Here is a 17,110-nt window from a genome sequence, read left to right as displayed (position 1 = left end):
TTGCCATGTCAAAAGTGTGTGTGTCCTGCACTGCAGAGTGCTTCTCGTCCCCAGGGGGATCTATACAGTGTACACAAGATAGTACACCTTCTCAGGCTAGTGAGTTGGAACCAGTGTGGTTAGATTCACTGAAAGGGATGATCTCAAACATTTCTCATAAATTGTCCCAAACTGAGAAAGAGACGCAATACTTAAGACAGTCTATGAATTACCTGATGAATAGAGATTCAGTGCCCTGATAATGTCAATTATTATCTTTAAACATAAAGCTATACACTATTACAGACTAAGTACGCTATTTGCGCACTGAGTACGCAGGGGTACGCACTTAGCGTAACAGACGCTAGGCCGTGGGCGCGACGTACGAGCGACACGTACGCTCACGGATTCAAGCATCGTACCAAGCACGCTATAGGCGTACCGAGTACCGTACTGCTATGCTATTGGCGTAGCAGACGTTGTGCCGTGAGAGTGAAACACGAGCGGCGCAGACGCTCACAGAATGATATACAGTAAACCTTGTTAATAAAACACAGTAAGAATATGCTTATACTCTAAACCTTAGTAGTCAAATACTGTAATGATGTAACGCTTAAAAACCTTAACAATGTGTATGCTGTTTGAGCGATTGAGACGCTAAGAGAGCCCTTTGCAGGAAAGTGAAAACACAACACTGGGTTTGGTTAAAACCACAGCAGCTCTAACACCGCTGTGGATTATTCAGAGAAAAAGGGGAAAACAGTACAAGTTATACACTACAAGCTAACACAGAAATCTAACATAATAACAGAGAATAAGATGAACAGTGGCTACAGAGAATATACATTCGTGGGAAATCTTTCGCAAGTGCGACCTGGAATCCAGTCCTCAGCTATTCAGGTAGAAAGCCTTCAGAGTCATGAGGCTGGCCAGGCAACAGTGGTCTTTATATACACAACATACATTCACAATACAATGGTCCCTGTAATCTCATTGTTCATTGGACACAGGGATGTGTCCTACATTACAGCAAAGGTCATAGGTGGATTTGAACAGGTGGGCTGTGTCTTTCCCCAACTGCTCTGGTGGGAGGTATCCTCAGGATTCCCGCCGCATGTGTAATTTACAGCTTATACAGTTAATGTTCATAATCTACTTCTGTACATAACTATACGCAGGAGCGAGCGATCCTTTCCTAACTAACACCGGAATGTTACCCTTAAAATACCCTACAGCTGGATACTAGACACCACCTTTCAATCTTTATCTGACCCTTCCTATCATGCAAAGAGGAATCTCTCTGTCTAGGAACAGTTTAAACTAATCATACTCGCTGACATGGTCTAGGGTAATATTAACTATAAAATGCACTATTTGGGTTAAATCTGCTACGATTGAGTCGCACGCTACACTCTCACAAACTCCGCCGTAAATACACATCTTATGCGCACGAGACGCTGGAGCGTCCCCTACGCAACTTGCGGGTATGTGTACGCACGGGGGACCAGGTGCACGAGCAGTGCACGTGTACATGAGGGGTTAGTACAAAAGTATATGCATCATGATATTTTTCGACTTTGACAGCCCATACCAGTGTCTCAGACCCCTGCAAATTGTCCACAAAAACGTACGCTGGCACAAATCCTGCATATTGACACCTATGATGATGACACTGATGAGGAATGACAGTGATGTGGATTTGGGTGGGGGGGATGCAGCTCTATCACAGGGAATACAGGCCGTAATAGAGGCTATTAGGGAGGTCCTGCACATTTCTGATACAGTGATAGAGGACACTGAGGAATCTCATTTTAATATAAAAAGTCTCTATTTGAGGAAACTTGGCTCACTCCTGACAAGAAGTTTCAGATCACTAAATGGTTAATAGCATATTTCCCTTTTCCGCAGGATGATAGGAAAAAGTATGAAGTCCTGCCAATTTTTGATGCCTCAATTTCTAGGATGTCCCGTAAAATAATCTACCGGTCCCAGGTGCAGCCTCCTTAAAGGACATGACTGACCGCAAGATTGGGACCACTCTCAAATCTCTGTACATGGCTGTGGGTGGCCCAGAGACCCACTACAGCTTGGATCTCTAGGGCCATTTCTAAATGGTCAGGTACTCTAATTGAGGACTTAGATTCCTTACATAGGGGGCAGATAGTTTTACTACTACGACATGTACAGGACTCGGCTAGTTTTATGGTCGAAGCCCTAAAAGAAATTGGCTTACTCCATCCACGCTCCACGGCCATGGCTGTGTCGGCGTATCTCGGCTTATTGCTACGTCAGTGGAATGTGGATGTGGATTCCAGAAAGGGAGTGGAAAGCCTACCACTCAAAGATGACGCCCTGTTTGGAGATGAACTGGATGCATGGATATCAAAGGCTACGGCGGGTAAGTCTACATACCTCCTGTCTGCAGCACCCCCAGCTAGGAAAACCTACTCTGCTCCACCTCTGCATTCCTTTTGGACAGCAAAGTTCAAAGGTAAATCCAAGGGTTCTTCTGCTTCCTTCAAAGGTAATAGATGTAAACCCAGAAAACCTCCTCCTGCAGGTTCACAGGAACAGACCTCTGGCTCTGCTTCCTCAAAGCCTTTGGCATGAAGGTGGGCCGCACTGCTTGGAAGACAGACAGGTGGGTGCCTGCTTGAGATATTTCAGTCACATATGGGCAACATCAGGCCTAGATCACTGGGTCAAAGATCTTATCACCCATGGCTACAGACTGGAGTTTCAGGAACTCTTCAAATCAGGCTTACCAGCTTCTCCAGAAGCAAGTCTAACGCTACAAGCAGCCATACAAAACTGGTACAGACTCAGGTCATTGTTCCAGTACCACCTCACCTACAGATCAAAGGTTACTATTCCAATATGTTTGTGGTTCCGAAACCGGACAGATCGGTAAGGCCCATTTTAAACCTCAAATCCCTGAACCTGTACATACGGGTATTCAAATTCAAGATGGAATCTGTGAGAGCAGTGATCTCAGGTCTGTGGGAAGGGGAATTATTGGTGTCTGGATATCAAGGATGCGTATCTTCACATCCCGATCTGGCCTCCTCACCAAGCTTATCTAATGTTTGCATTACAGGACTGTCACTACCAGTTCCAGGCCCTCCCATTTGGCGTCTCAACGGCACCATGGGTATTCACCAAGGTCATGGCAGAGATGATGTTCCTCCTACGCAAACAGGGAGTGAACATAATTCCATTCCTGGATGACCTGCTGACAAAAGCATCATCCAGGGAGAAGCTGCTGGACAGTATTGCAATTTCGACTCAACTGCTCCAGGATTACGGGTGGATTCTGAACCTTCCGAAATCTCACCTGGAAACGATGATGAAACTTCCATTACTGGGCATGATACTGGACACGGAAGCAATGAGAGTTTTCCTTCTATTGGAAAAGGCATTAATAATTCAGTCAATGGTTCGGGAGATTCTACAACCTCCCTGGATATCGATGCACCTGTGCATTCATCTTCTGGGGAAGATGGTAGCGGCTTACGAGGCACTGCCGTATGGAAGGTTTCATGCAAGGCCCTTCCAACTGGATCTGTTGGACAAATGGTCTGGATCGCATCTACACGTGAACCAGAGGATACGTCTGTCGCCAAGAGCTGGATTTCTCTGCTGTGGTGGCTTCAGACTCCTCACCTCACAGAGGGCCGAAGGTTCGGGATTCAAAATTGGATTCTTCTAATCACAGACACAAGCCTTCGAGGTTGGGGAGCAGTCACCAGGAGACAACACTTCTAAGGAAGATGGACAAGTCAGGGAGCCACTCTTCCAATCAACATTTTGGAACTAAGGGCCGTATACAATGCCCTTCTGCAGGCTTCACATCTTCTTCAAGATCAAGCCATTCAGGTTCAGTCAGACAATGTGACGGCGGTGACGTACATAAACCAACAAGACAACAAAGAGCAGAGCTGCGATGTCAGAGGTAACAAGGATTCTCCTCTGGATGGAAAGACACGCGATAGCATTGTCCGCAATCTTTATTCCGTAAGTGGACAACTGGGAAGCAGACTTCCTCAGCAGACACGATCTCCATCCGGGAGAGTGGGCCCTTCATCCGGAGGTGTTCGGGTGCTTGACACATCGCTGGGGACTTCCACAGATAAACATGATGGCCTCTCGTCTCGACGCAAAACTCCAGCTGTATTGTTTCAGGTCGAGAGACCCACAGGGGTTGGCGGTAGACGCTCTGGTGATTCTGTGGGTCTATCAGAGGGTGTACGTGTTTCCACCACTTCCATTGATCCCAACGATTCTCAAAAGAATAAAAAGGGAAAAGGTTCAAGCAATTCTCATTGCTCCAGATTGGCCAAGAAGGGCTTGGTACGCGGACCTACTGGATATGCTCCTGGAGGATCCGTGGCATCTACCTCTTCGGGAGGACCTTCTGCAACAAGGGCCGTTTGTCTATCAAGACTTACAGTGGCTACGTTTGACGGCATGGAAGTTGAGCGTAAAATTGTAGCCCAGAAAGGCATTCCAGACAAGGTTATTCGTACCTTGATCCAGGCCAGGAAGGGGGTAACGTCTAAATATTACCACCGGATTTGGAGAAAAATATCCTGTGGAGGAATTTCACCTGGAACGTTTTCTGCTCTTTCTGCAGTCAGGTGTAGATGCTGGCCTACGCCTGGGCTCCTTAAAAGTCCAGATTTTGGCCTTGTCCATTTTCTTCCAGAAACAATTGGCTTCTCTCTGTGAGGTTCAGACGTTCTTAAAAGGGGTTCCGCACATTCAACCGCCGACTGTGCCTCCCACGGCACCTTGGGATCTCAACGTGGTGTTGCAATTCCTGCAATCTGAATGATTTTAGCCTTCACAGGACATTGACGTCAAGTTTCTTATGTGGAAGACCGTCACACTGTTGGCCTTGGCTTCTGCAAGACGTGTGTCGGAATTGGGGGCGTTGTCTCACAAGAGCCCCTATTTGTTTTTTTATTGGGACTGAGCTGAACTCAGAACTTGTCAGCAATTTCTTCCTAAGGTGGTGTCTGCGTTTCATATCAACCAACCTATTGTGGTTCTGGTGGTTACCGACATATTTGCAACTTCAAAGTCCTTGGATGTTGTGAGGGCTTTGAAGATCTATGTGAAGCGGACAGCACGTCACAGAAAATTGGACTCGCTGTTTGTTCTCTATGATCCCAATAAAATTGGGTGTCCTGCTTCAAAGCAGACAATTGCACGATGGATCAGGCTTACTGTCCAGCATGCTTACTCTATGGCAGTTTTGCCGGGTCCTAACTCTGTTCATGCCCACTCTACTCAGTTGGTGGGTTCTCCCTGGGCGGCTGCTCAGGGTGTCTCGGCTTTACACCTCTGCCGAGCAGCTACTTGATCAAGTTTGAACACGTTTGCTAAGTTCTACAAGTTCGATACTTTGGCTTCTGAGGACCTTCAATTTGATCAATACGTTCTGAAGGATCATCTGCACTCTCACACCCAGTCTGGAAGCTTTGGTACATCCCAATGGTACTAATGTGGACCCCAGTATCCTCTATTACGTAAGAGGAAATAAGATTTTAATTACCTACCGGTAAATCCTTTTCTTGTAGTCCGTAGAGGATACTAGGCGCCCGCCCAGTTGCTTCATGTTTTCCTGCACTGTTACTTACGTTAAGTATTGTTATTGGTTCATCTGTTGCTGTTTCTGTCCAAGTTTGGTTAGCATGGCTTTCCTCTTGTTTGGTGTGTGCTGGTTCGAATCTCACCATTGTTCTGTTAAATCCTTCTCTCAAGGTATGTCCGTCTCCTCGGGCACAGTTTCTAGATTGAGTCTGGTAGGAGGGGCATAGAGGGAGGAGCCAGCCCACACTATTCATTTATTAAAGTGCCCAAGGCTCCTAGTGGACCTGTCTATACCTCATGGTACTAATGTGGACCCTTAGTATTCTCTATGGCCTATGAGAAAAGGATCTGCCGGTAGGTTATTAAAATCCGGTTTTATTTACTGCTGGCTTCTGTCGATTCAGGACACTTTGGGGGTTATATAGATGTTGTCGGAGGTGCATTTTGCATCGCCAAGTACTGATTATCGGTACTTTGTGCATGTGCAGGACCTGTTCTGCGCATATGCGAACTGCTCATGCAATGTAGCACGTAGTCCAGCATCAGATTGACATTGTTTGACATTCTGGTAGCGTTCTCCAAACAGAGGCTTTCACTGCCATTTAGGGGAAGGAAGAGGCCAATTGTGATTGCATCAAGATTTTCTGGCCCCTGTGACAGGTGGCTTGCATGTCACTATGACTGCTGCAAGGCACCTGATGGTGAGTGTTCTGATGTTACGTCCTAGACGTGTAATAGACACCTCCTGTTACTTTACCATACAGAGCTATCCCTGCTGCTTCCAAAGAATTCCAACTCCAACCTCATCTGAATCAGGCCCTTTGTAACTACAGATGTGTCCTAATATATATATATATATATATATACCAACAAGTAGGGTTGATCTTTGGTTAACTCATTTACTGTGGCCACACAAGCTTTGTACATGCACACCTATGCAAGCCCAATTATCTTAAACCTGGGTCAGCTGTTCTTTAGTAATTTATCAACCAGTGTCAGGTGACTAGTGTACCTTTAAGGGGTGGTATTCATGTGACCGCCGGTCAGCTGACCGACAGTCACATGACCTCCTCCGTGAGCCCGACGGCTCACTATCCCGATGGTCGGCATGCCGACCAACAGGGACTATTTCCACTCGTGGGTGTCCACGACACCCATAGAGTGGGAATAAAACCCGTGGCGACCGCAGGTCGCCACCGAGCCCACAAGGGGCTTGCTGCACTCGCCCCTCCCCGCCGGGATCCCGACGTCGGTATGATGCCGGGATCCCGGCGTCGGTAAGGTGACTGGCGGTCAGGAGACCGCCGGTCACCAGTACTACACCCCCTTTAAGAGCCTTGGAGTATTTGGCAGATACACATTAAACCAAGTAGGCATATCTGCAGTTATATTATGTGTGATACGTTTGCTAGGTTTTAATTTTGAGACTCTGTGATAGTGTAGGACCTGCATGAAGATGGGGTAACTTGGCGAGCGGTTTGCAGGCTTCCATGCATTGGTCAATTAACTAACTAAGCCCCCATCATTTATTTATTGATGTTGTGAAAATAAGTGAGCTTGCTTTGGTGAGTGCTGAACGTCCTGTTTGTATGTGTATATATATATATATATATATATATATATATATGAGAAGTGGGGGGTTGAGGGATATGTAGCGACCAATGGTGTCAAATAATAAGATAAAATTGCCATTAATAAATATATAAAAACAATAATTTATTACCATAAAAAAGAGACATAAGATAGAGACGTAAAAAATAGGACAATAATACAATCACAGCTGAACTAAAACACTTAAAAACGTATAGAACTACAATAAGATCAAGTTAAAAGATGTTTCATTATATGGGTATGAGGTAAGTACAGGTCCAACGCGTTTCGTCAAATAGACTTCATCACAGGGCTAGACATATATTATAACGGCACTCACTGTCCTAATATCAGCCACCGGGGCGCCTACCTCCACTGATACAAAGTAATACCGTCTCTCTGGGATGGATTACTGCTCCACTCCTCAAGGCAGAAAGAACTAGGCGGCACTCCACGGAATTTTGAAAACATGAAAAACGTGTATTCAAAGCATTCAAATAAGAAATGCAAACATAGTTACGGACACTAACGTTTCAACGCCTTCAAGGCGTTTTTGTCAAGGTGCTATGCTGTGCAAAAATACAGAAAAAAACAAACAGGTATGATATTTTCCTGACGACGGGACTTTGGGTCCCGAAACGTTGAATTAAACTTCAGCTATTTGAAAACCCTGCAGTGCCGTGTTTTGCTCTCTCTGCCAGGAGAGTATCTAGAGGACTATTTATTTACACAAGGGCACGCAGGTACTTGTTATCACTATCATGTAGAGTGCCGATCCAGCAGCATCCCTATATATATATATATATATATATAGAGAGAGAGAGAGAGAGAGAGCCTCAATACATCATGCAGCAGGAAAGTGAGCTTCGAGAGTGAGCTGAGATGTCCTTGCAACTCCGCTAGTGTTGCTGTGCCTTTCTTTGCTGAAAATACTTTTTAGATGCAACACAGTGTGGCTAGGGCGCATCAGTAGACTGTGTTGATTAAATTGATATGTAATACTTGTCTGCAACTGAGTCTGAATCTGTAAATGAAGCCCATAGGAACTTAGTATGGAAAAAAAACATGCCTGCTGCACCATAGCAGTTCATATGCAGATTCAGAAACTTAGTCATACACAGATACACAAGTGTTGCATATTAAATTAATCAGCAGTCTGCTGGTGCATCCTAGGTGCATGGTGTTTCTAAAGTTGGCCAGTCACTATACAATTATCTGGCAGATCACTTGCGAGATCTGTCTTTTTGGAATGAAAATTTTGTAATGGATGAGAGCAAATGACAAATAACCATTTGCTCCCAAACACTGGAAAACCTGCTGTTCAGTCAAATTGGTTAAATCTGTGATTTAACCAATTTGCATGAATGACAGTTTTTGTCTATTTTCCAGTGTTTGGAAGCAAATGGCCGATTGACATTGTTCTCATCCATAACTAGATTTTAATTCCAACCAGCCAGATCTCGCAGTTGATCTGCCCGATAATTCTATAGTGTATGTCAAGCTTTAGAAACATTTTCAGCAAAAAAGATGCCCAATGCTAGCAGAGTCTCCCGGGACATGACGTACAAAGAGGGGCTGTTTGCTGTGACTGCAGCAAAGATGTTCAAGGGTACATCTGTAGTAAGGGATCACAATCAAATGCCTGTTGCCCTTACAATAACAGATAGAGGTAAATATAATAGCCAGCTCGATGTAGGCATCAGTGGGTTTTGCCTTTTAAATGATTGGCCCTTTAAAATATCACCAAAAACTTGACGTACAATTTACCCTGTGTCACCAATCAAGGGTCCATAAATTATGCAGCACTCCTTTTTTTTTGTACTTTATCAGATGGTATCATATAAAAGTCATTAAATCTGTCAAACTATTTCCCTCCACAATTTGTGTTGTAGGTGACAATCTCTACCTCATTCCTTCAAATGCTTGGACAGGTGCGTCAAAATTTGTTTTTTGTTTTTTATGCAGTGGTAAAAATTTCTTATTTTATACAAGTAAGATAAAAATTAAGTGAAATATGTTGAACATCAAATAAAAAATGACATATTTATTGTTAAGGCCTGCAGCTTCCTGCAGCCCATCCCCCCCCCCCACCCTTTTCTCTCGAAGTCTGAATACAATTTTCTAAAAAATCAAATTGATGTCACAGCTTTTTTTTTAATACATATGTTGTTGTTTTGTTGTTATTATTTAATTCTCATACGTCCTAGAGGATGCTGGGGTCACTTCAAGAACCATGGGGTATAGACGGGATCCGCAGGATACATGGGCACTTTAAGACTTTCAAAGGGTGTGACCTGGCTCCTCCCTCTATGCCCCTCCTCCAGACTCGAGTTTAGAATCTGTGCCCAGGCAGACTGGATGCACACTGAGGAGTTTCTCTGAAAAAGACTTATGTTAGGTTTTTTATGTTCAGGGAGAACTGCTGGCAACAGGCTCCCTGCTTCGTGGGACTGAGGGGAGAGAAGCAGACCTACTTCTGTTAGTTTAAAGGCCCTGCTTCTTTGGCTACAGGACACTATTAGCTCCTGAGGGTCTGATCGCTAGGTACGCCTAGATGCTCGTTCCCAGAAGACAGGTGAGTAGAAGACGATCAGAAGACTTCAGTGGCGGCTTTGAGGTACCGCACAGCGGCCACGCTGTGCGCCATGCTCCCACACTCAGAGGCACTCCAGGGTGCAGGGCTCAATTATAAGATGGGCAATATATATATATAGTATTGCCATTTTTACTTGATTTGGATTTGGTTCTGATTCGTTGATTGGCTTTGGATTTGGATTTGCCAAACCACTGTGACTGGTTTTGGATTTAGATTAATTTAAAAAAATTGTCAAAAAAGCTAAAATCACTTAATTTTGGCCTTTTTTTTATTCCTAGAGTATTATTAACCTTAATAACATTAATGTCCAGTCATTTCCACTCAATTTTGACCACCTCACAGCTCACAATATTGTTTTCACTGTTGGCCAAAGGTTGGCTTGCTAAACTGCGGTATACAGTGTGAGTTGGATACAGTGCGGGTTAGCTACAGCGCGGGATACAGGACAGGTTGGCTACAGTGCGGAAAACAAAGAGTGGGACGGATACAGTGTTGGTTGGATACAGTGTGGGTTGGATACAGTGTGGGTTGAATACAGTGTGGGTTGAATACAGTGTGGGTTGAATACAGTGTGGGTTGGATACAGTGTGGATTGGATACAGTGTGGGTTGGATACAGTGTGGGTTGGATACAGTGTGGGTTGGATACAGTGTTGGTTGAATACAGTGTGGGTTGGACACAATGCAGGATACAGTGTGGATTGGATACATTGCGGGTTGGACACTGTGTGGGTCAGATACAGTGCTGGATACATTGATGGTTCTATACAGGTTGGGTCAGATACAGTACTGTTGGATACAGTGTGGGATGGATACAGTACTGGATAGATTGATAGCCGGATACAGTGCTTGTTGGATATAGTGTGGGATACAGTGTGGGCTGATACATTGCAGGATAAAGTGCAGGGCGGATACACCAATAGTGCACTTACTGTCATAGGGGATGCCAGTGGTGTCCTCAGTAAGGGAGTGTCGGTAGTGCAGAGGTAATATAGTAGATGAGGTTGTAAAAAGACAAAATGTCCATCGAGTTCAACCTGTATTATAAAATTTTACTTCATTTAAATGCTGTATCCTTGGATATTTCTTTCAGTTAGGAATGTATCTAATCCATCTTTAAACTTATTGACTGAGTCCACCATTACTACCTTTTTTTGGCAGAGAATTCCAAATCTTTACTGCCCTTATTGTGAAGAACCCTTTCCCCCGTTGTGTATGAATTTTTTTCTCTTCTAACCTCAGGGGCTGTCCATGTGTCCTGTGTAGCGTTTTTTATATAAACAAATAGTCATTGTCCCTTTATGTGTATATATATATATATATACACATTTTCCAGTGTAAAAAAATCTAACATTGTATGTCTTTCCTCACAATCCAGTGCCTCTAACCCCTTAACTAGTTTGGTGGCTCGCCTCTGAACCTTTACAAAGTTCCAAGATATCTTTTTTATAGTGAGGTGCCCAGAACTGTACACAATATTCCAGGTGTGGCCGTACCATTGATTTAAACAGTGGCAGGATTACACTCTCATCCCTTGTCTCCATTCCCCGTTTTATGCATGCTAACACCTTATTTGCTTTTGTTGCTCTATTTTGACATTGTGTACTGCTACTAAGTCTATTATCGATGAGCACACCCAAATCTTTTTCAAATACTGTCATCCCTACATTTTCCCCATTTAATTTATAGGCTGCCTGATTGTTCTTAGTCCCAAGGTGCTTTTCTCTATATTGAACATCATTCTCCATTTGTCTACTCAAACCTCCAGTTTAGATAAGTCATTCCATAGAGACCCACCATCCTTGTCTGAATTAATTACTCTACACAGTTTAGTATCATCGAAAATTGACACTGCTTTCCATGCCCACCATGTCATTAATAAATATGTTAAACAGCAGAGGCCCGAGTACTGAACCCTGCGATATTCCACTAAGCACTGAGGCCCATTCAGAGAACATCCCACTAACCACCATTTGCTGTTTCCTGTTGTACAGCTAATTACTCACCCAAGTACAAATAGTGTTATGTGGGACTTTGTCAATGGCCTTAGCAAAGTCCAAAAAGACCACATCAACTGCTTTAACCTGATCAATATTATTGCTCACTTTCTCGTAGAAGCTAATTAAGTTAGTTTCTCTAACGTCCTAAGTGGATGCTGGGGACTCCGTAAGGACCATGGGGAATAGCGGCTCCGCAGGAGACTGGGCACAAAAGTAAAGCTTTAGAACTACCTGGTGTGCATTGGCTCCTCCCCCTATGACCCTCCTCCAAGCCTCAGTTAGATTTTTGTGCCCGAACGAGAAGGGTGCACACTAGGTGGCTCTCCTGAGCTGCTTAGTGAAAAGTTTAGTTTTAGGTTTTTTATTTTCAGTGAGACCTGCTGGCAACAGGCTCACTGCATCGAGGGACTAAGGGGAGAAGAAGCGAACTCACCTGCGTGCAGAGTGGATTGGGCTTCTTAGGCTACTGGACATTAGCTCCAGAGGGACGATCACAGGCCCAGCCATGGATGGGTCCCAGAGCCGCGCCGCCGGCCCCCTTACAGAGCCAGAAGGCAGAAGAGGTCCGGAAAATCGGCGGCAGAAGACGTCCTGTCTTCAACAAGGTAGCGCACAGCACTGCAGCTGTGCGCCATTGCTCTCAGCACACTTCACACTCCGGTCACTGAGGGTGCAGGGCGCTGGGGGGGGGGGGGCGCCCTGAGACGCAATAAAAACACCTTGGATGGCAAAAAATGCATCACATATAGCTCCTGGGCTATATGGATGCATTTAACCCCTGCCAGAATACATAGAAAAACGGGAGATAAGGCCGCCGATAAGGGGGCGGAGCCTATCTCCTCAGCACACTGGCGCCATTTTCCCTCACAGCTCCGTTGGAGGGAAGCTCCCTGGCTCTCCCCTGCAGTCACTACACTACAGAAAGGGTTAAAAAAAGAGAGGGGGGGGGGCACTAATTACGCGCAGTATTAAAGATACAGCAGCTATAAGGGGAAAAACACTTATATAAGGTTATCCCTGTATATATATAGCGCTCTGGTGTGTGCTGGCAAACTCTCCCTCTGTCTCCCCAAAGGGCTAGTGGGGTCTATCAGAGCATTCCCTGTGTGTGTGCTATATGTCGGTACGTTTGTGTCGACATGTATGAGGAGAAAAATGATGTGGAGACGGAGCAGATTGCCTGTAATAGTGATGTCACCCCCTAGGGGGTCGACACCTGAGTGGATGAACTGTTGGAAGGAATTACGTGACAGTGTCAGCTCTGTATAAAAGACAGTGGTTGACATGAGACAGCCGGCTACTCAGCTTGTGCCTGTCCAGACGTCTCATAGGCCGTCAGGGGCTCTAAAGCGCCCGTTACCTCAGATGGCAGATATAGACGCCGACACGGATACTGACTCCAGTGTCGACGGTGAAGAGACAAATGTGACTTCCAGTAGGGCCACACGTTACATGATTGAGGCAATGAAAAATGTTTTACACATTTCTGATAATACGAGTACCACCAAAAAGGGGTATTATGTTCGGTGAGGAAAAACTACCTGTAGTTTTCCTGAATCTGAGAAATTAAATGAGGTGTGATGATGATGTGTGGTTTTCCCCCGATAACAACTGATAATTTCTAAAATGTTATTGGCATTATATCCTTTCCCGCCAGAGGTTAGGGTGCGTTGGGAAACACCCCCTAGGGTGGATAAAGCGCTCACACGCTTGTAAGAACAAGGGCTCTACCCTCTCCTGAGATGGCCGCCCTTAAGGATCCTGCTGATAGAAAGCAGGAGGGCATCCTAAAAGGTATTTACACACATACTGGTGTTATACTGCGACCAGCAATCGCCTCAGCCTGGATGTGCAGTGCTGGGTTGGCGTGGTCGGATTCCCTGACTGAAAATATTGATACCCTAGATAGGGACAGTATATTTTTGCCTATAGAGCATTTAAAAGATGCATTTCTATATATGCGTGATGCACAGCGGAATATTTGCCGACTGGCATCAAGTCTAAGTGCGTTGTCCATTTCTACCAGTAGAGGGTTATGGACACGACAGTGGTCAGGTGATGCGGATTCCAAACGGCATTTGGAATTATTGCCTTATTAAGGGGAGGAGTTATTTGGGGTCGGTCTTTCAAACCTGGTGGCCACGGCAACAGCTGGGAAATCCACGTTTGTACCCCAGGTCGCCTCTCAACATGAGAAGACGCTGTATTATCAGGCGCAGTCTTTTCGTGGACAAGCGGGCAAAAGGTTCCTCATTTCTGCCCCGTGACAGAGGGAGAGGAAAAAGGCTGCAGAAATCAGCCAGTTCCCAGGAACAGAAACCCTCTCCCGCCTCTGCCAAGCCCTCAGTATGACGCTGGGGCTTTACAAGCAGAATCAGGCACGGTGGGGGGCCCGTCTCAATGAATTTCAGCGCGCAGTGGGCTCACTCGCAAGTAGACCCCTGGATCCTTCAGGTGATATCTCAGGGGTACAAATTGGAATTCGAGACGTCTCCCCCTCGCCGTTTCCTAAGGTCGGCTTTACCGATGTCTCCTTCTGACAGGGAGACAGTTTTGGAAGCCATTCACAAGCTGTATTCCCAGCAGGTGATAATCAAGGTACCCCTCCTGCAACAGGGAACGGGGTATTATTCCACACTGTTGTGGTACCGAAGCCGGACGGCTCGGTGAGACCGATTCTAAATCTAAAATCTTTGAACACTTACATACAGAGGTTCAAATTCAAGATTGAGTCACTCAGAGCAGTGATTGCGAACCTGGAAGAAGGGGACTACATGATGTCTCGGGACATCAAGGATGCTTACCTTCATGTCCCAATTTACCCTTCTCACCAAGGGTACCTCAGGTTTATGGTACAGAACTGTCACTATCAGTTCAGACGCTGCCGTATGGATGGTCCACGGCACCCCGGGTCTTTACCAAGGTAATGGCCGAAATGATGATATTCCTTCGAAGGAAGGGAATTTTAGTTATCCCTTACTTGGACGATTCCCTGATAAGGGTAAGATCCAGGGAACAGTTGGAGGTCGGTGTACCACTATCTCAGGTAGTGTTGCGGCAGCACGATTGGATTCTCAATATTCCAAAATCGCAGCTGGTTCCGACGACTCGTCTTCTGTTCCTAGGGATGATCCTGGACACAGTCCAGAAAAAGGTGTTTCTCCCGGAGGAGAAAGCCAGGGAGTTATCCGAGCTAGTCAGGAACCTCCTAAAAACCGAGCCAACTCTCAGTGCATCAATGCACAAGGGTTCTGGGTAAAATGGTGGCTTCCTACGAAGCAATCCCATTCGGCAGATTCCACGCAAAAACTTTCCAGTGGGACCTGCTGGACAAATGGTCCGGGTCGCATCTTCAGATGCATCAGCGGATAACCCTGTCACCAAGGACAAGGGTGTCCCTCCTGTGGTGGTTTCAGAGTGCTCATCTTCTAGAGGGCCGCAGATTCGGCATTCAGGACTGGGTCCTGGTGACCACGGATGCCAGCCTGCGAGGCTGGGGAGCAGTCACACAGGGAAGGAATTTCCAGGGCTTATGGTCAAGCCTGGAGACATCACTTCACATAAATATCCTGAAGCTAAGGGCCATTTACAATGCTCTAAGCTTTGCAAGACCTCTGCTTCAAGGTCAGCCGGTGTTGATCCAGTCGGACAACATCACGGCAGTCACCCACGTAAACAGACAGGGTGGCACAAGAAGCAGGAGGGCAATGGCAGAAGCTGCAAGGATTCTTCGCTGGGCGGAAAATAATGTGATAGCACTGTCAGCAGTATTCATTCCGGGAGTGGACAACTGGGAAGCAGACTTCCTCAGCAGAAAAACTCGACAGGTATTGTGCCAGGTCAAGGGACCCTCAGGCAATAGCTGTAGACGCTCTGGTAACACCGTGGGTGTACAAGTCAGTGTATGTGTTCCCTCCTCTGCCTCTCATACCCAAGGTACTGTGATTGATAAGATGGAGAGGAGTAAGCACTATATTCGTTTCTCCGGATTGGCCAAGAAGGACTTGGTAACCGGAACTTCAAGAGATGCTCACGGAGGATCCGTGGCCTCTACCTCTAAGAAGGGACCTGCTCCAGCAAGGACCCTGTCTGTTCCAAGACTTACCGCGGCTGCGTTTGACGGCATGGCGGTTGAACGCCGGATCCTGAAGGAAAAAAGGCATTCCGGATGAAGTCATCCCTATCCTGATCAAAGCCAGGAAGGATGTAACCGCAAAACATTATCACCGCATTTGGCGAAAATATGTTGCGTGGTGCGAGGCCAGTAAGGCCCCGACGGAGGACTTTTCAACTAGGTCGATTCCTACATTTCCTGCAAACAGGAGTGTCTATGGGCCTGAAATGGGGGTCCATTAAGGTTCAAATTTCGGCCCTGTCAATTTTCTTCCAAAAAGAACTAGCTTCAGTCCCTGAAGTTCAGACGTTTGTGAAAGGGGTACTGTATATACAGCCTCCTTTTGTGCCTCCAGTGGCACCTTGGGATCTAAATGTAGTTTTTGGGTTCCAAAAGTCACATTGGTTTGAACCACTTAAATATGTGGAGTTAAAATATCTCACATGGAAAGTGGTCATGCTGTTGGCCCTGGCCTGGGCCAGGTGCGTGTCAGAATTGGCGGCTTTATCCTGTAAAAGCCCTCATCTGATTTTCCATTCGGACAGGGCGGAATTGAGGACTTGTCCTCAGTTTCTCCCTAAGGTGGTTTTCAGCGTTTCACCTGAATCAACCTATTGTGGTGCCTGCGGCTACTAGGGACTTGGAGGACTCCAAGTTGCTAGACGTTGTCAGAGCCCTGGAAATATAGGTTTCCAGGACGGCTGGAGTCAGAAAATCTGACTCGTTGTTTATTCTGTATGCACCCAATAAGCTGGGTGCTCCTGCTTCTAAGCAGACTATTGCTCGTTGGATTTGTAGTACAATTCAGCTTGCACATTCTGTGGCAGGCCTGCCACAGCCAAAATCTGTAAAAGCCCATTCCACAAGGAAGGTGGGCTCATCTTGGGCGGCTGCCCGAGGGGTCTCGGCTTTACAACTTTGCCGAGCAGCTACTTGGTCAGGAGCAAATACGTTTGTAAAATTCTACAAATTTGATACCCTGGCTGAGGAGGACCTGGAGTTCTCTCATTTGGTGCTGCAGAGTCATCCGCACTCTCCCGCCCGTTTGGGAGCTTTGGTATAATCCCCATGGTCCTTACGGAGTTCCCAGCATCCACTTAGGACGTTAGAGAAAATAAGAATTTACTTACCGATAATTCTATTTCTCGTAGTCCGTAGTGGATGCTGGGCGCCCATCCCAAGTGCGGATTGTCTGCAATACTGGTACATAGTTATTGTTACCAAAAAAATCGGGTTA

The 17,110-nt window shown here is 45.9% G+C and overlaps 1 protein-coding gene across 3 annotated transcripts in view; it reads left to right on the top strand.

The window, feature by feature from the left end:
- PGAP1 (post-GPI attachment to proteins inositol deacylase 1) overlaps nt 1–17,110 on the top strand; it is a 1,346,394-nt gene that overhangs the window by 1,031,057 nt on the left and 298,227 nt on the right. For 2 of the 3 annotated variants that reach the window (XM_063934104.1, XM_063934106.1), the window contains one exon: nt 9,057–9,095. The exons of the other annotated variant lie outside the window; for it this stretch is intronic. In XM_063934104.1, coding sequence (XP_063790174.1) covers nt 9,057–9,095 — 39 coding nt within the window. The remainder of the gene's footprint in view (nt 1–9,056; nt 9,096–17,110) is intronic. 3 annotated transcript variants of the gene reach the window in all.

Source organism: Pseudophryne corroboree, chromosome 7 (genome assembly GCF_028390025.1).
Source record: "Pseudophryne corroboree isolate aPseCor3 chromosome 7, aPseCor3.hap2, whole genome shotgun sequence".
Taxonomy (NCBI): domain Eukaryota; kingdom Metazoa; phylum Chordata; class Amphibia; order Anura; family Myobatrachidae; genus Pseudophryne; species Pseudophryne corroboree.
Note: the sequence above shows the minus strand (reverse complement) of the source record. Positions and strands in the feature narration are given on the sequence as shown.